The sequence below is a fragment of the Lepisosteus oculatus genome, chromosome 13 (assembly GCF_040954835.1).
Source record: "Lepisosteus oculatus isolate fLepOcu1 chromosome 13, fLepOcu1.hap2, whole genome shotgun sequence".
Taxonomy (NCBI): domain Eukaryota; kingdom Metazoa; phylum Chordata; class Actinopteri; order Semionotiformes; family Lepisosteidae; genus Lepisosteus; species Lepisosteus oculatus.
Genome location: NC_090708.1, coordinates 13,646,191 through 13,672,848, shown reverse-complemented (window position 1 = coordinate 13,672,848; position 26,658 = coordinate 13,646,191). Strand labels below are relative to the sequence as shown.

Sequence of the window (26,658 nt, the reverse complement as noted above, 5' to 3'; positions counted from 1 at the left end):
CAATGGAATTATATTTTTACAGGATGTGGGGAGAAGTGCAACAATTTATTACAGTGCTAAATTAAATATTATTGATTACTAATAGTTTATGCTAACACACCTTCTTAATTAGATGTATTCAAAACAATGAACTAAGTGTAACATAACATTCAGAAATACAATCGAGAATAGTTTAGTGGTGTTTGCATAGATGAAACATTTCTAAAATGTATCACAAAATTAAAATCTGTAATCTTTCCACTTGTAATGTCATTAGAAAGTACAAGTTCCTGCTTTGTCTAAGGATGATATCAAAAAGTAGTCTAAGTGGTAAGAAAGCTGTGCTAAATGATAATTAAGGGACTTAGAAGTAAAAGAAAGTGATTTACGTTTACGTTGTTGAATTTTAAACACTAAGTTATGAATGCAGACGCAATTGGTGTCAATTCCACGATATAGAACGGCCATTGTGTATTTCGCGACGCCTTACGCATGAGGTTTCCTGTTTTTGCCAGAAAAATGTAAGTAGCAGAGGGGAATCCATATATATGAACTCAATAAGGTAATTATCTTTTTAATATCCGTGTAGAATCCAATGAATCGGAACAGACATCGATTCTTTTAGAAACCGACACCAGGAATAGTGGTAACGACTAAAAAGGTTTAGAGGTGGAGTACCAAGCGAAAAAAACTAGCTACATAAACACGAGCTAGGTCTTACAGCATGGTAATTTAAACAATCTGCTTGTGTTTATACATCATTTAACAGACTTTAGGTTACCTCCCATTGATATATAAATGAAAGGGTAGGCTATATCACTCCCCTATGAAAATTAATTTCTGAATATTGCGAATTACCTTCTACTTCGTTTTCAATGTACAGTATGTAGATCTACTATTGTCGAAGTACGTAACAGAAGAGAATAGGGTACGTTGCTGGCTGTCAAGAGCCTAATTAAAATACTGCTGCACTTTTTTTATTTAATTTTCAAAATCCAACAATTGTAGTTAAGGAGAGATGCTATTCGCATTATTTCAAAAAGGGGTAACGGAGTTTGCGAGAAACAAGTTTCCTTCACCTGAATGCTATAAAAGCCGACATAACTGGGTTGTTTTTTTTAAATAAAAGACTGGGCTAATGAAGTACAGTAAGATGACGTCATCATGTCATCATTTGGTAACTCTCAAAGCAGAAGTGTCGTTTTAGAGGTTTACACAGCATCGCTCGGTTTTTTTTCTCAAATTCAGTAGCGTACTACATAGGAAGCGACGCAAAAAAAAAAAACAAGATAAATGCGGCAAACATGGAAAGAAATAGTTTAGACGGCGAATTATTAACATCGTGACTATTGCAGGAGTTGGTTTATGGCGCGCCAGAAAGGGAAGTTAAAGTTAGCTACAACTTATTTTCTTTTTTTTCTAGGCGCAGATGAAGCACAGTTCTAGAGCACGAACGCAATTTAACCGCTTTGCGTTATGTATGTTTTTACTCTGCCTTATTGCATGCATATATTTGCAGTCTATACTGAATACCCGTTTTTTCAAATGCCCGAGTGCAAATTCCACCAGATTTATGGAAAATAAGCAGGATACCGCGCCAAGGATCAGCACTACGTCTTCCCCCGAGCTCACTACAACTGGAGAACCTTTGAGAACAATGGAGTGGCACTGGCCTGTCTGGGGTGAAAACAGCGCAAAACTTGCTTCAGACCAAAAAAAGGCGGTGGCGAATTTCAAGAGGGTAAACAAGTTCAATGTCACTTTCCTTTTCCTAAGAAGAAAAAAATACAGGTTGAATCACAGGGAGCTCCTGTGCCAACTTAAGACCCGTGTTCCTGTGAAAACGATAAAAGCTGGCGATGGACCTTTCACAAGGGAGGCGTGGGAGAAGTACTTGCCGAAGGACAACCCGAGAGAAAGGCTGGGACCGTTTAAGAGTTGTGCCGTAGTAATGTCATCAGCGTCCCTGAGAAACTCAAAGCTTGGGGAGGAAATCGGTAAGTAGTTCCCAAGTTATGTTTTTTTTTTAACATCATAGGAGGCTGTCACAGTCAAAGTTATTTTTGTCCCTATGCTGTTCCCGAGGATAAGAAGATGAGGTGCCGAAATAGGTGTTTAATGATCCTGTTGTTAGGCGCGATATTGTGTTCCGATAAAGGGTCTTATTTCCTCTTAATCGAAGAAAGACAGTTACTATGCAAACAACATCGTACGGACAAGCGTATTGATCTAAGGCAGCTCATTCTCCATGGTCACTGTGCCTGCAACTGTCAACTTGCACGAGGGTTCGTCTACGTTAAATTTTGAATTTGAAATAACTGTCCTCTCCGAATACAGGACAAGTACAAACAAGGTATTTCATAAGTGAAAAAAAACCTGCTTATGTACCATGATGTATGTATTATGCGGTTCAAATTAACTCCTTCTCTGATTTTTTTAAATATTTTGGATGTCAATTAATTGACATACTATTAATGTGGTGTGAAAAAGTGCAACCAACATCGTCTGCTCTATTTTACGTTTCTTCTTTTAGTGGTAAATATTTATGAACAACTCTGACTTATTTTTTGTGATTCTTGTTTTATATTTTTTGTGATTGTTTTTTTTAATTTTTTTTTACAGTATTTTTATTCAAAAGGGTCTTGTACACTAACTCTATACTACCAAGGTTTAGTAATATTACAACTGGGAAAGAAATAGTCATTTTCCAACACTAGAAGTTTGTAAAAAGCAAAATGCTCAATGCTTTAGAAAATAAGAAAGGAGAGGAGGCTATCCTGCTGTTTGGTTCCTTGTAGCGGAGGTAAACAAGTATCATCCAGACTCTTCTTGGAAGAAGCCTGGGTATTGTCAAAATGACTGGGTAAATTGTTCCACACTCCGCAACCCTTTGTGTAAAGTAATGCCTCCTCAGCCAGCCATCCATTTTCAAACTACTTCATCGTCATGAGGAAACTGGAGCCTATCCTGACAAAAAACAGGTACAAGGTTTACTTTGAATGGGACGCCAGTTCATCACACAGCACACACAAACACACACACATCCCCACCAGGGCCAGTTAACCTAACAGTATGTTTTCCAACTGTGGGAGAAAACCCACACAAACACTGGGAGAACATACAAACTCCTCACAGATAGCCTCCCAGGTTTGGAATTGAACCTGGTGCTGCAAGGCAGCAATGTTAACCATTATGCCACCATGCAGTCCTCAAGTTAATTCCTAGAGATACAGTCAATTATTTTTCCACAAGGTTAAAAAATACAACAACAAAAAAACAGATGTGATGAACTCTGTGTCACTTTTAATATTCCCTGTTGTAAAAATGAATGTTCAGAATGAGCAAGACATAATGTAGGAGGTGGTAACTATTAAGTGTTTAGAGCCTAACATCAGCCAGTGCATGTAAAAGCATTAACAATGGAGAGATTTAGGCATTCAAGTAAATTATACTCATTAAAATCACTAAACAAAATGTGCACTACACATAGTGATCAAAAACATTCTGATCATATGCTAATGTGATGAGCATTCAGGGTTTTTTAAATTAAAATTAAAATGTAAGTTTATTTGATCTTGCTCAACCTGTTGTACTGGCACATTGACACTAATGTAAAGGTGAGAAGTATGAAAAGGATGTTCCTATGTTGTTCTGTATGTAGGACTTGTCATGAGTTCTCTTTTTTAAATACTTTCATTTTGTTGGTATGAATACACAGTAACTGAAGGAACAAACACATGTTGCTTTGCATGAATCTGAACTATCCATGAATGCCTGAATGCACACAGTATGAACATGTTTTGCATGAAACTAGAATTTCCAGATGCATTACTTTAGGTACATTCAGAACTGGTTAATAGACAAAAAACAGAGATTGTTGATAAAGTGAGAATGTTCAGATGTGGGGTGGTAATAGTATTGCAGAACCATAAGGATTTGTGTAAGCACCACTCCTCTTCCTAATTAGTATGAATAAACTAGACTTTGGTGTGGTTAATAAACTGTAATTGGACTTGCACTTGATACCAGGAGTAGCAAATACTTCAGAAATGGTAAAACAAAATCAAAAAAGGAATTCAGGAATTCAGAAACACTTTGTAGATGACATTTAATGTTAGCAAGGTGAGAATATTGTATAGATAAAATATTAGAAAAATATACATGATAAATTCAAGATGAGAAACACTAAACCCAAAGAATTCTCATGGAAATTATTTAAGATGTTTATACTGATGCATACAATATTTTCCTTACCTAGACAGTGCGAAGAAGAAATAAAAAGACAAAGAAAATGTAAGGTATATAGATAAAACATTTGAATTTAAGTTTTAAAATTATACCATGCATTATTAAGATCTCATTAAGAATATTGTGTACAGCCTCGATCTGCACACAGTATGGAGTTTATAACAGAAGTTCCTGAGGAAGTTTAGATCCTAATCTCGCAAACATCTGCATCCACATAAGTCTTACACCTAGGACTTCCCTTCACATATCTCTCTTGTGGCAATGCTCTCTGGCTCAATTGTCACCATAGTAAGGATGTCGTTAACCACATCCTTACAGCTAGGCTGCCATTTCCTCAGATAAGCAAGTGACATCAAATACTCTCTATTTGTCTCGTCCCTTTATTGAATTTATTAGGATCTAACTGAACTACTGAAATAGGGATTGCTGCTCTGGAACTGGGCTGAAGATGTGTGACCAGACAAATGCTATATAACGAAAAGACTATGTAACGCTGATAGATTATAAGAACCAAATATTTTTGCTTGAAAGAGAAGGGGACTTGATTCGAGTACTCTGAATTCGGACACAGTAAACCCAATGGACTTCTTCAGTATGAAGAATGAAACGTGAGCCGGAGAACACAAACAGAAAAGACATGGAAATGCATTTAAAACTAAGACCAGTGGGGCTTCTTTACAAAAAAGCTTATGGAAGAAGTTAACACCCTTGCACATAATACAGTATGCCAATATTTGTTTATTTTTTTTTTTTCAATTAACAGAAAATACATGGGTAAGTCACAAATATATTATGTCAATTTTTAGGGCGGTCTGGGGACCTCAACAGTCATTCAAATGAAGAAGGAACTGAGAAAAAGCAATTGCTTCTTTATCATCAACTGTGAACTATAATTTAGAATCTACATAAAAACACAGACCACCAGGTTTAGTAGTTGTTTGTCCCCAAGCTGTACAGTAAGTATAATGAATAACAGCTGAATCCAAGCTGGCTACTACCCAATACCACTGACTGCTGAATGTTGTATTTTTTGCACAACATACATTTACTGTAAATTTACTATTGTATATTGTTTTCTATACTGTATATCGTATAGTGTATGTCGTTTTATATTGTATACTGGATGATACTTCTTCCACTTTTTTAATCGTTGTTGTCTCCTACACGTACACTGAGAGAACGAGCACAAATAAATATAAATAATATAAATAAAGATAAATATCTGTAAATCATTTGTTTTCATTGCAGTTATCTCATGGTTAACCATCAAACTCACTGGTTAAATATATTCATGGTTACAGTCTAGCACATCTGTACTTATGAGCTGTTTTAAACAACACTTTGTTTCCTTTCTTCAGCTGAACTTGTAGCTCAGTCCCCTGAGAACATCCAGATTCTCTCCATCCTGATTTCCTGCACTCGTGCAGATGTGCTGTCATGGCGGTTTTTTACCTCCGTTCCTTTCAACAGCCTGCATACACACTCTGCTTAAGAACACAATGACCCTCTTCCCTGGCTCAAAGTTGTTTTTGATCACAAAAATTTACAGTCCTTCAGTCTCCCATGAATGTGAATTCTTACAGTTCTTGAAAGTCCACTGGGTTGACTTTGTTAATGGCTTTGAGGATTTTGGATAGTTAGGTGCCCTCACCATCTTTACTGTTCAAGATGTGATATTGTGACCTTTTTAACTATTCTGATGTGAATTGTTGTTTACATTACTTAGTGGGTATGGAATTTTTGCAGATTTCACTGTTTTTCATGTGAATGAGATTTACTCTGAAAATTCCAGCAACTGGATAAGGATGTTTTCACAAGCTTTTTTCTCCAGTGTACATTGAGCCATGTGGAGCTCCAAAAGACTCTGGTTTTCATTTGGTCCAGGTAGCGAAAGAGCAGAATAGCTTCTGCTCCAAGCATGTTACTTCTCCTTGGCTTGTCATTTTTGGCTTCTGGGATGAACAGATATTATTATAATTAATTATAATAATTGCTTACACTTATATAGCGCTTTTCCGGACACTCCTCTCAAAGCGCTTTACAGGTCATGGGGACTCCCCTCCACCACCACCAATGTGCAGCATCCACCTGGATGATGCGCCAGTACTCTCACCACACACCAGCTCTCAGCGGGGAGGAGAGCAGAGTAATGAAGCCAATTATTAGGATTTGTTTAAACTTCCAGAAAACATATTTTATGTGCATGTGCAGGTGTGATGGTTTTATAAGTTCTTTTTCCTATGTACATTTATAAAATAGTGGTGTAAAGTAGTAAAGCAGTAGTAAAGTAGGCCTAACCTTTTTCTTTTTACTTTTAGATAGCCATGATGCAGTTTTGCGGTTTAATGCTGCTCCAACTGAAGGCTATAGTATAGATGTTGGACAGAAAACCACTCTTCGCTTATTAAACTCTCAGGTAGAGACTTGAATATTGAAGCTGCTTTACATACATCTTGATCTATGCCAGCAATGTTAAATGATGCTTTTGTTTATTGTAACATCATAAGTCTTCGCTTGCAAAACACAAACTGCAACAGAGCCTTATATTACTACACCGGTTCTCATAAAAAGTCTTTAGAAATTATCTAACAAAATGTCTGTAATCCTACAAGTCACCACAAGTCACCACTGTCAGCATACAATACCAAACTCAACAGAGAAATTGACTAGCTGTTACAGTATGTGCTAGTCTGTATTATCCAGATGACTTTTTGGTAAATCAAAGAATGTTTTGTTCCTGTTGTCAGTGTGCTTTGAATGGTCTATATAATAAGAATTTGTCATCTTCCTTAGTCAAAGGACACTCATATGGGATGAAAATGAAATTTGGGCAACGTAAAATCATCTAATTCTAATATCAAATTAAGCAGTATGAAAATCATTGGTGATACCGTTTGTCACAAAAAAATCTCTCTCTTTTCAAAGCTTGTGGTGTCTGAAAAACACAAGTTTCTTACTGACCCTCTTTACAAAACTGGAGTACTGCTTATGTGGGACCCAGCTCCTTATTCCAAAGACCTCTATGAGGTAAGTATCGAATTCATTTTGAGAAAACCTAATCATCTCTGCAGACGCTCTATAGTTTCATATCTTTTCTTTTGCTAAAACCAGTTTAGCTACTTTGTGACAACTTAGCTAAATTTGCTCATTCAATTTTGTAAATTAAGGTATACAAATATTATGGACTTTAATGTATCGGACAAATTAATATTAAAAATATAAAATGTGCCTGCACAGCAAGTTCATCAATTATTTAATGTATGGTAAAATATAGAATCATAGTAATTTAACTGGGAAATATCAAAATAATGCAAATTAAATTATATTGTTTTATAAAAGGGGTGACAAAGTTTTTAGTTTATTTAATTTTTCAGCAGAATATTCATTTTTTTATTATTTCAATGCACAAAAATAATATCTTAGCCTAAGCGAAACTGAACAAACAACTGTACAGTGAACTGGAGCCAATTAGGTCAAGGTATGTTGCATTGTTATTTGTTGTTTAGATTAACGCTTTATTGTTCTAGACCCCTATAGCCAGTTTCCGCCTGGAAGTCTCTCCCCTTAAATATTTTGTTACATCTCTGCAGCAGAACATAGCAACAGCCTGGTTCGGCTAACCCCCTTGCCTTTGCGTGTGAACAGTCAAATTTCTTTCGTCTCTTAATGGGCCCCTCAGCAGACAAACATGAAAAAAAACAGACTAAATTTTATTTTGGTCTTCAGAGGTCACAGTTTTAAATTTTTAGGCCCGTCAGCAGGCTCAAAATGCTTGTAGGCTTTGTCCTATGTGTCTGCTAGCTTGGATAATGAATTGATCAATTTGAATAAATTCTACTTTTTTTTTGTGAAGACTGGACCTGGAATGAAATTTTCCCCCCAAAATTTGAAACGTCAATAAAAAATATTGCAATTGCTATACAAAAGCCATAAGGCACTACTAAATAGCCTTTTTCTGCTGTTAAGCATTGGAAAAAAAACTCTAGAGTGGTGTGGAAAAATGACCACTGATAGGAATCTGATTGATTATCACCTGCTGTGTTAATAATTAACAGCTGGAATACAGCTAGAATGCAGCCAGAGGCTCCCAAAGAAGGGCTCTGAATGGCTGAAAACACAATGATTGACAGCATTTTCCACCAATCAGACCAGCTGTTCCGAGGCGGTCAGTTTAAAAAAATCAGTTCCAATAGCCAATAACTCTTAGTTTCCTCCAGGTCTGGGGATGAGTAAGGTTAGCGTTTTGTGTATATACTGTATTTCTGGTCTTAAGGATGCCTCGAACAAGGTAAAATCGAGAGAGATATTTTTTTGCTGGCTTTTGTTTTTTTGGCTGGGTAATTGATTACTTATCGATGCACTTTGGAAGTTTGCTGAAGTACGTAATCAGATAAAAGGTGTTATTGTGATCGATTGCCTTGATGTATTTCGGTTCTGAAAACGGTTTTGTGAAGCTCAGGTTGTGTATTTTTGATAGATATAATCTTTGCTATAACAATTTTGGTTTTTTTTGTGAAATACTATGAAATATGATGGTTGTTTCTGTCCCGCGGGCATTTCCAAGACACAAGTAAGATTAGCCCTTTACTGTCCAGGGCCCAATCAATTACTATTCACTCACCCAGTAGTAATCTGAATTTGGCAATTTTGATTTTACTCCATTTATGTTGGGATTATTCTGCTTTTATAATAAGTATAGTGAATCTAAGTGCTTTAAGTATAATTCATTATAAACATTGTCAATTTAAAAAAAGGTAAAATGCCTTCAAGACGGTAGATATTTTTTGTCATTATCATATATATGTATATTTTGCTTTAATTCGGAAATGAACAGAAAAGGTTCCGATTTCAAAGCAAGGTTTGGGCAATTTAGCCAAACACAGAGGAAATACTTGAAAAATACAAAGTTAGAAAGTCTCATTGTTTGTACCATCTTTAAAGACTAGTCTGTCTCCTCTATTTTTAAAATCATTTCTGTGTTTACAGTGGTACAAGAAACCAGACTACAACTTCTTTCAGAGATACAAGGCTTATCGGAGTCTCTATCCTGATCAGCCATTTTATATCTTAAGCCCGGAGATGCAGTGGGAACTTTGGAATGTCATCCAAGAGAACACAGCAGAGGAGATTCAGCCTAATCCACCTTCTTCTGGAATGCAAGGTATTGTAATGTGGAGCAGGACAATAAACAACACTACAGTATGTCATTGTGCTGAAATTGTAATGATGACGACTCAGTACTTAAGATATCTTTAAAGTGGGTTGAACTTCTTGCAGATAAATATTTTAATACTGTGATGAATTAATATCTTGTAAAGTTAGTATCTTGAAAGTCATGTCAAATGTTTACAAAATGGGCAATAACCATGGCAGTGATGTTATGAGAAGTGGTTAACCTAGTTGTACATTTTGACTCAACTTAGATTTTGAACATCTCACAAAAGAACATAGATAAACTGAATCTTATCCTGTTAGAGAAACCCACTTCTTAATATCTGACTCAAAGGCAAAAGGCCAGTAACCATGGATGAGGAAGAGCTACACATTAGCCCAGTGATAGCCAACTTTAAATTTTTAATTTGTGTTAAACAAATTATATACATTACTGTGCATTTACTGCCATCTACATAAAGAAGCATTATGCAACAGCAGTTGTCAGTTGAGCAACAGGTTGCACTTGCTTCAAAGAACTTTATCAGTAGAATTATAAAAATAGCTGCCCTAAATCTTTAGGCTTTTGTAAAGCACATAGATTATAAACATTAACAAGCTAAAAATGTTTCTGGTGGCCTCAGTTTCTCTCTCCAATTGTTGCAATGTTATAAAACTTCTCATTTGAAACTCTAAGGTCGGGATGAGAAAGAATCAAAATTGCTCTCCTCCATTATCATAGTGTGACAAAGTCCAGCCTTAGAGAGAACCCAGCAGCTCCAGGGTTATGAGGACATTAATGCTCACAACCAAATTAGTAAGCTACAAGAGGGTTTATTGTCAATATTTCACAGGCCATGTACTTAAAAGATTCTTAAACAGTCCCCACCATGCCACTAACTTAAACCCAACCCCAGCAGCTCCTGCAATGCCTTTTATATATGCCAAACATAATTTATCACCCATGTGAGAATGTGCACTTTTAGCTCATTGCCAACAATCTAATTAATTAACTACCACCCAGTGCATCTAATTACAGGTCATAGGGGCCTCTACTGGTAAGTTAGTTGATAGTACTGTGAACTGGAGGGAAATGAGCTGCGCCTCCTGCAGATCTGCAGGGCTGTCAGTTCCCCTAGTGCCCATTAAAATATTCCTATAAAAACAGCAACTGTAGATTTGATTAATATAATACTAGTACAGATAATAAAATGGAGTAAAAGCCTACTGCTTTTTCTTAATTACATTGACTATACCATACATCCAACAATGTTAATTTTATAAAATATTAAATCATTTTCCTTCAAGTTTTTTAAGGATGAACTTAGATGACAAATTTCTGTCTGCTTTTGCATGTGTTCCAGGTATTGTCTTAATGATGAGTCTCTGTGATCAACTTAATGTGTATGAATTCCTGCCGTCACGCAGAAAAACAGATTTTTGTTATTACTACCAAACATATCGCAATAAAGCCTGTACTATGGGATACTACCATCCACTTCTGTTCGAAAAGAACTTAATTCAGCGTCTGAACCACGGAAGTTCTCAGGACATCATGGCTTCTGGAAAGGTGACCTTAAAAGGATTCTCTCAATACTACTGCCCCCCAGCAAATCGAGCACATCAAGGGTAAAGTCAGACAAGGCATTGAGAAAATGTGCGTCATTCATATACAGTACTACAAGTCCACTTTCTGTTACTAAAGATCTGTTCTGAAGCAATTAAGTATTTGGTTTGTTTTTCAATGTTTCGGATTTTATATTATATAGTGTGTAAAGATTAAATATCTGTGAAATGTTGTGTTAACCACCACTGCATATCTAAGGAGCACACTGTGAAATAACTTAGCTTAAGTGTTGTGTAGGCACCACTTAATTTGCTTTCGTTTTTAACTTGTTTTGGGTACGAGAGTACCAAGATGTCTGTTTTGGTGGAAAACATTGTTAAATTAATTTAAGTACACCCACCGTTCTTACATGCTTTTAGATAAACTGATATATTTTCTCCACAAACTAATTTATGGTTAGATGCATTTAATTATAATAGATTGTTATAATATGTGAATAATTTCAATGGATTTTGTAGTTATGTGTTTATTACTGTTAAAACTAGGCTCGATTAAGTCACATGATAAATTGAAGAAGACACCAATCCATAATTTGAAATATTTATGTTCTAGAATAAATAAAAACTAAAAAATCTAGTGGATTACCATAATAGCACTATATAATGTACTGTATAAATGTGTTGAACATCAGATGGTGAAACTATCACCACAGTGCCATAATATTTGATGTAGTATGTGCGCTGGCTGTCATTGGCTTCAATTAGTGTCTTCTGCTGAAGACAATTTGAAGTCTTTGAGTCCTCAGTATACAGCCTTTGGTTTTTGACAGCATGAATTTGTCAGCCTTCATTTCTCTGTAAAAGAGATATAATATCTCTGTAGGAGATAAAGTGCAAGATACACAATAGAAAGGTAATGTTTGATTATATGATGTCAAACTTGTTTTAACTTTCCTATTTTTACTTCCCCCTGTTAGCCTCTCCACCCAATCGTTAGTGGAAATATCTTGTCATCAACCATCTACGAAACAAATTGTAAAGTTTTAGTTACCATCAGCCTCCTGTTTTTGATACTGCTATTTGTTTCACTTCCTGTCATGCTCTGCACTTGTTTTGTTTGTTCCCACACTTTTTTTGGTGTAAAATAATGTCTCTTTGCTTACTTTGTTTCTGTGTTACAGTATGTCTGTCTGCACATGATGTCCACAGCTGTACTATTTATGTAATACAATTGCTCTGTATTTCTTTAAAGATTTGTGCATATTTGCACAGTGCATTTATGTATTCCTGTATAGAGTGTATGGTACAGTAAGAACATAGGTGCAATTTAGTTAACATAGAATAAAACGTTTCCCACAAATAAAGAATATCAAGATCTGCATACTGTAAAACTGTTCATGGTAGAAACTAACAAGCATTTGATTTGCTCATGAACCACTTCTATATATTTTACAAGTTACAGTCATAGAATTTACCTCTATTATAAAATGAAATCCATCCAACTATTACATTACTGTTTGAGTAAAAATAGTTAAATTAAGGTAAAAAACAATGTAATGGTTAAGGATACGAGGTCTAAAACTCGATACTGCAGTTGTTTCCATTAATTTACTTTCACGAAGATACTTGTAGATATAAAGAACAAATGTAAATCAGAACAGACAAAAATGGTGGTTAACATTTTCAAATTGTAAGATTTTGCCAATGACCTTTTATAATTAATGATTTGTGTGTCAGGCTTGAATACACAGTATTGGTACTGTGTAATATGCAACAGTTATATTGGCTTTCTATGTCAATAAAACTAAAATAATTATATAATATTTAATGTCCTTATACAATATGTCCTATTCAGATCAGAATAGGACATAACTACTGTACACATGTATGTATTAACACACTGGGAGCAAAGACGTAATTGAATTTTTTTAGAGGAGGGGGTTACCCTGATGATGTGTTTGTGGGGGCTAGGAAGGTGTTACATCGGTTTGTTTTGTTTGTTGGGAAAGTTCAATAAAACTTGGTTCACAAAACGAATTAGCCATGTTTTTGTTTAAGATCAGGGAAGAGCAACTGCCATTCCTTGAGAGTTTTTAAAGGTGCTTTCCAATCAGAAGCTACCAAAAAAGAAGGGCATGAAAGTTTAATAGCTTTGAAAGTGTGGAACTGCTTGTTAAACTCAAGAATGAAAGCTTTGTGCTTATGTTTTTCTCTCTAGGGGGGCACCAGAGAATTATACTACTTTTAGGTAAGCAAATTAAATGAAAGTCTGAAATTGTTTTTTAAATACCTTTCTAGTACTTCAATATTGTATATTGTCTGGCATGTACTGTAGTATGGAGTTTTATTTAAATTAAATATCAACTCAAAACAGAGGCATTTTTATTTGCTCAGGTAAAGATGAGATGACTTGTTTGGTGTCTCATTTTTTGCTTTCTTTGTCATCCCAACTGTTTTCCTTTCCTTCTGATCCCTGGCTAGTACAGAAAATGTACTCATTTACCTACAGTATATCACTTGATCTTTTTTGCTCATTTGTAAACCTAACTTCAGGATTCATAAGAAAACAATTTATTCCACCTTAACTATAAAGCATTCTGTACATTTGTTCACAGAAAGCAGTTTTTCTTGAGCTTTAGCTCCGAATTAATTACAATCACTCCCTCGTGCCTCCCAAGCTGATCACCCAAGAGAAAAAGAACAACTGCCTCAATCACTGATGGAAAGAAAGTTAATGAAAAAATGTTACCATGGCATTTTCTATGAAAAAAAAGTTTGTAAGCAGAATTATACCCAAGAGGGTAAGAGTAATGTCACTACTATTAATTCTCTGACTTTTGAAAAGAGCTACGTATTGCTTGTCTGGAGTTTTTTCATCAGTTCTGGATTATTTTCAGCCTATCACTTCAGATAAAATAAAAAAAGTGTACTATGCCTAGAAGCTGTGTGAAACAATGACTCCAGTCAGTGCATCATATAGTATAAACACTATAAGGAACAAGATACATTTTAATCTAATGTCTTGTCAAATTTAAACCAAAATGCCATTTACATCCATTATACAGTATGTAGGACAGATAATGACCCAAAGGAATTGGTTTCATACGGGTGTCACTTTTAATAAAATGCTGAAACAGAACATCACTGTTTAAAATGTTCTCTGTCATATTGACAGAACTCTGACATACCATGTTACGGTAAAACAATGTCTGCTAAACCAGTTTCAAGTGAAATCATACGGGTGACATCTTCAGTTGCCAAACCATATATTTTTATTTGTAACAGTTTAAATTAGGTTTTAAATATGAATAAACACTATGCGATACATTTAACTGGATGTTTAGATAAAATTTGAAAGCTGCATAGTGGAAATGACCTTGAGTGATTGCTCTTATTCTAATAAAATAGTGTGTAGGTATCATTATACCATTAAAATGGATTATTTTAAATGTTTCCAAATATTTTAAGTATTTCCACACTTAAATGCTAGGCAGCAAAAGTTAAGGATACACTTTTTCTACAACAAATATTAAATGTGTTTTAAGTTACCATGTCAATCCAATATCTTTTCTCCTTAATTCATCTTTAGATGAGTACAGAACATCGTTTTGAAGACAGCAATTTGCAAAAAGCAATTATTATTATTATTATTATTATTATTATATTATTATTATCAGGGATGTGTTATTAGCTGAGTTTAAAGCATTTTATTGCTGTAACTGACAGGTAGTTTTGGATACTGCATCTGCTTCTTGCTTCAAGCTGTAATTAAAAGGAAAATGAAAGGACAGAAGTTCATTCTACCCTCCAGTGGTTAAAGTAAACAGTGCAGAGACATCTGAGCCCAAGTGTTTCTTATTATGGGTAATTAACCCATTTTGAGTTGGAAAATTCTGTAAGATTTTAGAAACCATGAACAAATCAATGTTTTTTCTGTATAGTTCTGAAAGATTTTGTAACTTTTTCATAAATAGCTTTCAAACCAGATTATAGTTGAAGACAACTTGTTACAGTAGGTTATATGGTACTTTTAAAGCATGGCAGGTTTTTAAAGATTCTTTGGTGAGAAAACAAAGATTGTTACTTATGCCTTGATTTCCTTGTTTGCTTCTATAACTTTTTGTCATTGCTCTGCAAAAATGTATGCTTAGTTCATTTTTTTTGGAAACAGTCATACCTGGCACACATTTACAATGAGCTGTATGATTAAGTAATGGTAAAAGGATAATTCTTTAATATTCCCAACACAGCATGATTTAATTGTCACCATGATGTTGACATGATAAAGTTTAAAATTATTTTAATTGTTAAAAAGAGTAGAAAACACAGACCTTACCAAGAAGCCTTTATTTGAGGAAGCTCCACAACATTTCCTGAGTGTTATAAGAGCAAATGTAGTACATTTAAATCCAGGAGCCAATATTATTACCATTGTCTTGCTTGATTTGTTTTTGCTGGACTTGTGTCTGATTAGTGATATCCGTGACAGCTTGTAGGGATAGACTTTGGGTCCCCTGTAACCATGCTTTAGATAAAACGGTTAGAACATTTTTCAGAAGCTTTTGCTCTGTGGATTGTAAACCAGTGCTGTCAGGAAGTGGGCCATTGTAGACATAACCTTTATATTGCAGCTTTCACCTTTTAAAATGTTTAAGTCGGCATCTTTAAAGAAAAACAAAAATGCATTATTAAAAAGATAGCTGCAGGGTTACTATGAATACTCTTTTGTCTCAGATAAGGTCATGACAGATGGTACAGTATGTAGGCGAGAAAACATTACTGCTGTGTTTTATACAATCTGCTTGACACTTTTTGGGAGCGTTTTCTGTATCATACAGATTAAAAATGCCATGGGAAATTGCTAAAAAGAACTCAAAGATGTTTTGACAAATTAATTTGCCGTTGAAATGCTGAAATGTCTTAGCATACGGAATCAATTTTACATCATTGTACATGAGCATAATTAATGTCCTACCAACTATAAGCTCAATAGATAGCATTCATAAAACATAATGCTGGCTCATTCACATCAGTGCTTCTTTCTGACAGAGACCTGACAGAACAAGAATTAAACATTTTGCTGTGCACAAGCTTGTCATTTTCCAGTACATTTTTTCATAAGGATATTACTGCTGACACCTCCTGACACCTTGCAATGTAATAACAGCTCAGGACCTGATAACATGCTGCTAAAACTGTATGTGAAACTACTTACAGACATAGAACTAGAATGTTTTATTTTTCCCGTATAACTAATAAAGATGACAGTGGATCTATGGCTTTCAGTATGATTTAAGCAACGCAGCAATTCTCTAATAACATTATAGGTTAGGGCAGATTAGGTATTCAAGACCTTCACCAGGTCATTTCTTGAAGAGCTGCAGCAGTTTATCCATTTAAATTATAATTGTCCGTTAACATCACTTACAGCACTGTACCTAAAACGAGCTCCGAGCTCTCATTTCTGATTTTGCTTATTTGTAATTGTTGTTTGTGTACTCTGCCTCTTTTGGTGTTTAAACTTGAACTTTGCAAGTGGTACCACAGAGGCCCATCCTAATAGCTGTTCATAGAACTCCATCTAAACAAAGTACACATTTTTTGTAGCAGGAAGTCTCAAATCGGAGTTCTTATGGTGGGTGTAATATATTCCAGTAGAGTTCTCTCCTTAATCAAAGCGGCTTTAAATTCTTCCATTTTAAGTTTTGATTCAGGCTGCTGCACAGCCCCGGTCCCCCCATGACACATTTTTTTTTTTAAAGAGAGAATATGACAATTGAGGAGGATTTAAAAAGTTGTTGCTTTGCTATGGAAGATTTAATTCTCCAACCAAAATCAAACCAAACATTGATTTTCTTTGCATTCAACCAACGGCTGGCAGGAATCGCATCATTCTTGTTTCTCCATTTCACGTGGGAAATCTAAAACTTATCTGTCATTAAAATTGGAACAAATTGACTTTTTTCACAGGTTTAAATGGAAAAAAAAATCTTCCTGAGTTTCTTAATAAAATGTAACATTTAATTTTCATTAAAATTCAGTCGAAAATTAAATATGAAGAACTACTGTAGATGAATATTTCATATCACTGGGTCTAAAATGTGAAAAGTAGCTGTGTAACTGGGATGGTCACCACCCTCCGATCTGTTACTGCCTGTGTGTCACCTTTTCTTCTCACATTTTAAGTGGTCTATCCTTGTTCTTTCCGACCTCCTCTCGGATCTTTCTCTCTGCTCCCCTCACAGAGAACACTGCAAGGTCCTCTACCTTCCCAGTTGCTGTTCTCTTGGATCTGCTTATACAAGTTACTTGATCTTCTGACTAGCTTTATTCTGTTTCCATTAGTCACCAAGCACTGCACATGCTTATCACATTTACTAGATCTTCCCATCAGCTCTTCACTCTCTGTATTCATTAATTACAAGGCACTTGAATATTCAACTGCCCACATGCAATGTTCATTTACATTACTTAGCTCTTTGCTCTTACTCTTCACCAAACACCAGATTTTCACTAACAACCCATAACTGTTTCCATCATTAATCATTTCCATGATTTCTATCATATTACTGGATGATCCTGTTTGACCAGGTACACCTCTGTGTAAACAACAAATGTGTCCCTGACACAGCAGCAGTGGGTTTGTTGTTTTCTTTTACTTCTCACACTCCGAGGTCACCAGTCTATCTATCTTGTAATAGTAACGAGATATATACTGTATATATCTTGGCATCCCCCAGAACCACCAGTGAGCCACAGAACAGCCAAGAAAGTATCCTGCATAAATGCAGTTGAATTCCTCTAACAATCACAACACATCACTATCTACAGTATGTCATAAGAGAACACTTTAGTTAAGTGATTTGTTACAACTTTTCACCTCCTTGAGTGTTTATTTTCGAACAGGACAAGAGATCAAGTGGCTCCTGTTGATAAAGTCTATACTATGTATTTTATTCAGTATCCACATTTTACTACATTGTAATATAAAATGTTTTAAACCCTTTTGATCAGTGATGGGTAATCAAGGGATTCCAAAAATAGAATAAAATACTAATTTTTAATGTCAGAAATGCTCACCTGTGGAAAAAAAACATCTTTAAAGATGCTTATAGTTTTCATTCATACAGCCCCCCTGCTGCCTGGAGGTGTGCTTTGGCCCCACTAAATGTAAAACTACAACAGGACCATATCAACATCAGTGCTGACTAATAAATAAGATGGTATCTTTCATGGTTCTGCACCTACGGTAATAACATAACCTAGGCTCTCCCTTTATGACTAAGAGCTGTGTGTCAATTAAGTTCTAGCATCCTTCAGTGAAAATAGTCTCAACAGCTACCCTTTCTGGCAACTCATTCAGGTAAACACAAAGATACATTGAAGCCTTTTGCTCTGTATGCGAGTCTTTTGCCAATCAAACACAAGTGGCACCAATGCTGTTGCATTTTTCCCTTTGTGGAAAATAAAATATCCTTTTTTGCAGTTGCTAATGAAAAAAAGCAATATTCAGCTTGCTTTCAGCCTTTGTGCCTCATTATAATGTCTTCATTATGTCTATAGTTTTTCAGAAACATCTGTAATAAAATAGCTGGTGGGTGGCATTTAGTTCTTATTCTTTTTAACTGCCCCAATATTGCGCACTTTCATTTCAATAACTTTTAGTCTTGAAGTAAAAAGGGTCTCAAATAGAGGGTAGTGTTAAAAAATTGTAGGCATACTGATCATAGCTGCATATTCAATAATTTATATAAATTCCAGTACCCACACTTACCCACCCAATACAGAGAAATTAGATGGTTCAAAATGACACATTTACCTTAATAGAAAGCTATTCTTCAGAGACCGATATGTTATTCATGTGTTCATTTTCTTATAATTTCTGTAATTTATCCTGCCAAGTGATTCTACAGGAAGTAAGAAACATGCAGAAAACGGGTCCTATACTCATGGGTAAGTTTAAAACCTGCAATTATTCTGGAAGGGGACCAAAAGAGGGAATGGTCAGGTTATATTAAAATGAAAAGTCACATACCTCTACTTTATCGTAACAAGAAGAAAGTTATCAGGCACGTAGTGTTCAACTGAAAAGAGTAGGGGTGTAACCCCGGCGTCCTGGCCAAATTTCCCATTGGCCTTAACCAATCAAGGCCTCCTAATAATCCCCATCTATGAATTGGCTTCATTACTCTGCTCTCCTCCCCACTGAGAGCTGATGTGTGGTGAGCGTTCTGGCGCACTATGGCTGCCGTCGCATCATCCAGGTGGGGCTGTACACTGGTGGTGGTGGAGGGGAGTCCCCATTACCTGTAAAGCGCTTTGAGTGGAGTGTCCAGAAAAGCGCTATATAAGCGTAAGCAATTATTATTATTATCTGTTATGTTCCACAACATTCAACTATGGGAATAAGTATTCCAAATATAATGTACTGTAAGTACTGTAAATGTAAATTCCTCAAACCAAAAATCTAGCCTAAAGCAATAAAATCCATTCCTAAAACCTCTTCTGGATCCCGAGGTGAAGTTAAACAGATGAGTTTATTGCATGCAAGGAACAATAAAGCGGAAGTCTTGTTTCCCACAAGAAACAACAAAACCAAAGTATTGTTCAAAGTGCTGGTACGAACTTTAGGTTTATATATCCTTTCCTTTCCGCTTCTGACGTCACTGTTATTATGGTAAAGGGGAGGTCACGTGTTTGGCCAGTTCACAGCTTTTTGGCCAAATGGTCAGGGATTAAGTCCCCAGGGGGTTCCCTAGCTCTCCTAGCTCGCATCTGGAATCCTTATCAGTTAACCCCCTTTCCTGCCATAAACCCCTGTTGCCTAGAAGTATAATCGTCATGCAGAAAGGACTTAAAGTTAACATCTTGTATCTTTCTTCAGGACACAATCGAGCACTGAGCGTAAAAAATGTCTAAGCAGTGTGGGAATGCTAACCCTAAGCAATCCCGCAATCTGTCTCTGAAGCCCTACAGTCATCAGATTTGAAAGTGTTCCTCAAACCAAAAAATATCAAAATCAATCAAAGCCATTGAAAAAATTATTCTTGGCAATTGCAAGCCTTCAATAATGTTTCTTCTTTAGCAAATCTTCAATCAGCTGATAAATGCCATAAAAATTATATTGAAATGAGCGTGCTCTTCACACCAATGTAGGGTATGAGTTACGAGAACCATTCAATTTTGACTCGAGTTATACAACTAGTTACATGTTAAATGACATTAAAACGATTTTCCCAGCAGAGCAGGTTTTCATAAAACGTTTGATCTGACTCCGTTTTGGATTTCAATTACTGAACTCTGCAATATTCAAAATAGGCATCAGAAGGTCTCTGGGGGAAAAAAAGTTGCATTTAGTAGCAAATTATCACTCAGCCTACAGTTCCCCTGGGCCCTAAAATACAGTATTGAGCATATAAAATGTCTTAGTATGGGAATGCTAAGCCTAACCCAAGCTGGGGTTTCAACAGTGCAATCCTGCAGTCTTCTTTGAAGCCTTCCATTCATCAGATTTGAAAATGTTCCTTAAGCATAAAAATATGAGCCTAGGACTCTCAAATATGCCTTAATAAACCTAAAACTTTCCTAAAACCTATTATAAATTCATTTTGGTCAATGATATACTTTTTCATGGGCAAACTTTCAATCCTGTGAAAAATGTTTCTTAAACTGTAGTTAAATCACCTTATATTTTTGGCTACACTAGCGTTAGGGTTATAAGATCAATCCAGTTTTAACAGCATCTACACTTATTTTACTTGAAATGACACTGAGAGAGTTTACCAAATAGAACGCATTTTCTTGACACTTAATTTCTTTCAGTTTTGGAATGCAGTTTCTGAACTATGCAATACATTATAAGCACCCATATCTATCCCAAAAACAAAAATGAATATGGGAGAAATTTATCACTCTTCCTAAAGTTTACATGGGCCCTAAATTACAGCCGTGAGGTTAACAATTGTCTAAATACTGGGAAAATGTTAACCCAAACCCTAGCTTGGATTTAAACTGAGCAATCGTGCAAACGTTCTCTAAAGCCCTGCTTTCATCAAATTTGAAAATGATCCTCAAACTAAAATTTGAGCCTAGAACAATCAAATCCATTCCTAAATCATCTTGTAAATTCATTTTCAATTACTTTTCTTCTCCAGGTAATTTTTTATTCACTTAAAATATTCGGTTAAAGTGGTATTTGAAAGACCCATCCAAATTTGAAAATCCTTGGAATCCCAGCAATGATATTTTAGAAGATATTTTAGCGTTATGTCTCTTGCTATATCTGCAACTTTCAAACTTTTATATAACGTTTCAGAAATCTTCTACAATTATGCTTCACATGTACCCCGTGGTATGGAATAAAGATTCGTTTTTTGCTATATCTTTTACAATTAAAACTACACAGCAGCATTCAAATGCTCAGCTCATATCTCTGGCTGGGTTATGCACAACTCAATTAGTTCCAGCACTGCAACACATTTCCACTGTCAGAAGGGGTGCCACAGGGGTCATCTCATGATTATAAATATAAGCAATGTTTTATTTAAATAAACATTCCTTGCATTTGTGTAGAGCTTCTTATTCCACTGAATCCCAAAGGCAGAGACTTTGTTAATCCACCCACCTGAAATTCTTTGATTTTCCCTTGTTGCATGAATGCGCATTTTATGGGTTTTTACAAAAAACCTTAAAATGAGTAGAAACAAAGCAACAGTTCAGGCTCCAGGATCTAGTGGAGTGAAGAATAAAGAGGATGAGAAAAAAACAGCTCTTCATCTTTTGATTAATCCAGATATTACAAACAAGTGTCCGAGTGAAATCTTTTTGCAGGATTTTAATTACAAATGGATGATTTTAGTTACAGTATATAGGTCCAAGTGCAGTGAAATGTAACATTTACTTATATACAGTACTTTAACAGTTATAATGCCAAACCATTTCCTATTGATGGAATTACAAAAATAAACTAAATATTTAAAAACCTACTGTCTACATTTTAATACATGTTATTGATTCATAGTTGTTGACTTGTTTCCAAATGAAAGACACACTTATCCTCTAAGATCAAATAGAGAACAGACATTTTGGAGAAAGGTTATATCCTAATGTATTGTATCTCTCTCATTTTGGACTTCCTTTTTCCCATCTCTCTTGAACCCCTCCCACCACTCCATCTGAACTCTTGCAGCAGCTCCCTAGCTCATTCCACTCAACAATGAATGGGAGGGGGAGTTGGTCATTCTCATGGTCACACTGCCATTTTCTCAGTCAGGTGAGTCATGCCAAATAATTGCTAATACACTCCTCCCTCTATCACATTCATTAGGGTATTGGGGGGAGCTACTGACGCTACTGAAGTGTTAAGGACCCACTGGAGTGAAGCACGAAGGGGATGAGAAAGACTAGGCAAATCAAGTTCTGTTCCTTCTCACCCATTCTATTCAATGTATATTTCTGACTTCATGTTAATGTATTAGTCTGAAAATTTTCGGACTTCATTTTTTTGAGTGATAAAGGTCATTTAACACTTGTGACATACCCGTGGGTGTGTCATAACGGGATCTTAGAAAATAAACAGGTCTGGGTCAACAAGCATAACTATCATGGTTGAGTTCCTACACTGTTTACTGGCCAGAGAAGAAATCACAAAAGTCTTTCCCAAAACAGTCTCTCAGACTTTTCTCTAATTTCCAAACTTGAGTCTCTCGCTTTGTAACAGTTCACTTTTTAATTAAAAAAACAGCACTTACTGTATGTAGTCTTTATTGTCAACATTCCTCAGTGAAGAACAAGAATTTGAGAAGTTTCTCCTAGATGCAGAATTTTCTAATGGCATTGGTGAACTAAAACCTTGTCATGTCCTGAAGTTAACTCTCAAGAAAATTTCCTAGAATTTCCATAACCTTGCGCATAATTTAAGTAATACTTGTTGGTCTATAATTACTTTGTTCAGTTTTGTCACTATTATTTTGGATGAATGTGACTATCATTTTCCAGTAAGTGGGTGTTACCTCTGTCTTGAGTGACTGTTGGAAAATCTTTGTTAACAGTCTTCGAATAACATCTTTTTTCTTCAAATACAGATGGTAGAATGCCACCACACCCTGATGATTTGTTTTCCTTAAGTGTTTCTAGTACCTGCAACCTATGATTTTTCAATTTGAATCCTGAGTTAATTGCCTGTTGATTCTGAAACAAACGGAGAAAAGGAATTAATCTTTTTGTGACTTTTTGTTAAATTATTTTATGATTGGCAGAACAGAAACAATTTTATTTTATCACGTTTGTTAAGGAAGACAACTTGCACTTTCCGAGTCAAGAATTTCACATCTGCCCTTTACATTTCCAATAGCTTTGCTGGATCCATTTATGCTGTAATCAGTCAAAATCAATCCATGACGTAATTTCTAAATTGAGCTTTAACGTTTTCAAGTGAGTATGAATGAATTTGTAACAGGTTCTGTGCCTAAAAGGTTGAGTGATTTGCATCTTTTAACGGTATACTCTAATACTTTGCATTTTGAAATCCCAAATTATGCTATTGCATAGATCTGTGTGAAGGAACAACCTGAAAATTCCAAATATTTAAGTATGGTGTATGAAATTCAAAGTGAGCATTTTTTTTTCTTTTGTGGAGAAGTCCCCCTAAAATAAATTTGCAAATCAATGGAAAATAATCAAGGAACAGAGTTATAATGTAATCCATTTAATTTTGAATGCTTGTCACAAGGCTCAGTAAAAAAAAACAGTCAGTATCTAGCAACACCACGATCAGAAGGGAAATAACTTTGGAATTTAAAATATTAAAAGGAAATACAGTAGGAACAAAATAGAATTAGTAATGATAAGGTTTTATTAAAAGCTTGAGGCTATGTATTTGATCATTTAAAACTGGCATTAGAAAAACATGTTTTTTAGTGATATAGAATTTCTTCTAAAATTATTATGCAGCTAATTCTTTGTATTATGCTACAATACTTAAGAGAAGTTGACGACTAAGACTTATTTGCACATTTGCTTAGGTCCATGAACACGACAAAAACAAAAATTTAGGGCCATCAGTTTATTCCTTATGTATTATTGTAGTAATTGTTGTTATAATTTGTGTAATATTTTGCATATTTCAGTTAGTCTAGCAGACCAAGATCTTCACAGGGTGTTGAAAAACCTCTTCCCTGCTGTGACACAATACATTGGTAAATAGGTATGATCAGATTTTGCCTTTGATCGGGTCAGTCTGCCAAAGACTATGCCATGGTAATTATGTGCATTGATCAGGCTCCAATGTAAAATGTTGTTCAGAAGCAAAATCCCATTTAACAAATAGGATGTGGACATCTATGGGGTTAATTGCTTTTTTTTAAATTGGTTTTAAATTACTACTGTATAAAGTCTGTTTGGAGCCACATGTAAAGGTAATACTGGGACATAAGACAGCTAAATACTTTGGCTTAATACATACTGGACATGATCAATAAAGTTCCATATTCAGCAAGTACGAATCCACATCAAGCCATGGTATTTCAAATGACCGTGCTCTTCTGCAAGTTAAGGTAATACTATATCAGCCATTACTGCAGAAGCTGTGACTACTGAGAATACTATATCCCCACTGCATGCACAAATGTAAGCCTAAGTTCTATTACTGAAACAGTGGAGGGCTGAATATGAAATGAACTACAGTAGTTTATTTCTCATGCATGTCTCAGTGCAATGAGAAGTAGATGGACGTGGCTCCCAGACATGTTTCCAGTAGTTCTTCTAAGAGAGAGCTTCAATTCAAACTGCCAGGGGCACCAATCATATTGACATTGAGTAACAGTAAAGGTTTTAACTATTTATTTTAACATTATGTACAGTGCACACTTTGGAACAATGGTGCTTGTTATGGTCTGCACTATCATGCTGTCTGCATGCATTCTTATGCTTGATTAAGGCTTACCGACTGCCTGTCTTGCCTACTGAGAACAAAGCAGGGAGCTCTCTTTAGGCTTTCTGATTTTTAAACATTTCTTTATCAGTGGATTTTTTTTCCTGTTCCCGAGGAACTGCTTTCTGTATTCAAGCCATATCTAAAGTAGCACATTTTAAACTTGCAAATTATAGTCCAATCAATCTTAGCAGTTTTCTCATTTGAATCAATCTACCTTATGCACCGTTAACATTTTGGTGAAGCATTAACTGTCCCTTCAAAATCTGATGTCCTTGGAAAAAAAATGTTTGGAGAGTTTTAGCCCGTGTCCTGATTTAACACCAACACAATTCCTCTATTACATGTTTTTGGGCTATTGGATGATATCCTGAATTTAGCTCAGAATTTGTGTCATGGTTGTTTTCAAACATGTTAATTCTGTCTCAGCTGGTGGTCTGAAATATTTCTTAATGTATCAGGAGGAGAACGATATTTTCCTTATCATATTCGCTTTTGCTCTTAAATCTGCCTCTTGTTAAAAAGATCTAGGAGTTATTGGAAATCCATGATGTGCTGCTGGATGATAGTGGTAATAAACCAAGTGTCAGTGGGTATACGGATGTGCTGTTGCTTGCATTGGGAATTGGGGCGTGGGGCCCTACCAATCTCTGCCACCGAGAGGAGACTGTTTGGTATATTAGTTCATTTGCTTGCCGTTTGCTCATTGACCTAAAATCAAATCAATCCATCAATTATCAGCTCCAAGGACGTAGCTGAATAGTTCAAATTAAGGCTCCCACAACCATTTGTGTGAAGAAGAGTCTCCATAGTTTGCACCACTTACGCCTTTTTGGTTCATGCGTCACTGTTCATTTTGAAGACATTTGTTTGGCTGACTTGGTTAGTGCCTTTGAGGTTTTTCAATACTTCAATAGGTCATGTCATATCATGGACTAATCTTTCATTTAAAAAAATCTTGCACTTTCATTCTTTTACTAAAAACATTTGTTTTTTTTTAGCCTGCAGGAACATTTCTTTAAACTGGATGATTTATCTGGTTACGTTTCTCTGGACTGATTCCAAAATTGCACACAATATTTTAAATGAAGTCTTATTAGTGCATTGAACGATTTTAACATAGCATCCCTTGATTTAAATTCTATACTTTTGTCTTTGTCCAGATGTTCTGGTCGCTTTGCTTTTTCATTGCTTTCACCGCATTGTCTAGAGCAGTGTAACCCAGTCTTGGTTCCCCATATCTTGTGGCTTTAATTCCAATCAAGCTCGTTAACTAGGCTTATTAAAACACATCTTTATGTTTGAATCTCATCTTAAACTGCTTGACAAGATACAAATGAGCGTGAACTCTATGCAAGGTGGATGATTTCAAAACCCCTCTTATACTAAGGTTTACTTTTCCTGAGCCTTGGAAGACTTAAGCCGGCAAGTGTTGCAGCAACGAGAATGGTTTTGGGAATGTTCCACACAGTATTACTCCTATCTGTGTCTGTATATCACCTATACAGACAAACAGTGAAGAGCTGTGTCTGTCGCGTAGCAGTTCTTTCAGGGCCCTATGCAGACGACATGATCCGGTTGGTGAAGACACAGTAGGAATAAAATCATGCAGGAGAAGGGATGGAGACAAGGGGGCGTGTCCAGGGGAAGTGAGTCTGGGGCAAACAATCCATATAGGAAATCCAAACGGGTAATCAGAAACAAAGACAGAAACCCATGGGGGTTGGGGGGTGGAGAACAGGAACCGGGTCGGAACCGGCGAGGGGGATCAGGAACAGAAAATT

General features: G+C 35.8%; 1 protein-coding gene across 5 annotated transcripts in view; it reads left to right on the top strand.

Annotated features, from left to right (window-relative positions):
• The first annotated feature begins 470 nt into the window (after window positions 1-470).
• Window positions 471-26,658, top strand: part of LOC102691434 (beta-galactoside alpha-2,6-sialyltransferase 1) — a 51,855-nt gene continuing 25,667 nt past the window's right edge. Inside the window, exons 1-6 of one of the 5 annotated variants that reach the window (XR_011191399.1) lie at window positions 472-1,976; window positions 6,546-6,643; window positions 7,153-7,254; window positions 9,214-9,388; window positions 13,163-13,192; window positions 22,133-22,216. Coding sequence is in view for 4 of the 5 variants with exons in the window: in XM_069197336.1 (XP_069053437.1) it covers window positions 1,409-1,976; window positions 6,546-6,643; window positions 7,153-7,254; window positions 9,214-9,388; window positions 10,743-11,011 (1,212 nt within the window). In the remaining variant the exon portion in view is untranslated. Of the gene's footprint in view, window positions 1,977-6,545; window positions 6,644-7,152; window positions 7,255-9,213; window positions 9,389-10,742; window positions 12,978-13,162; window positions 13,193-13,559; window positions 14,168-22,132; window positions 22,217-26,658 lie in introns of those variants that run through there. The other 4 variants (XM_069197339.1, XM_069197337.1, XM_069197340.1 and 1 more) reach the window with 4 other exon arrangements.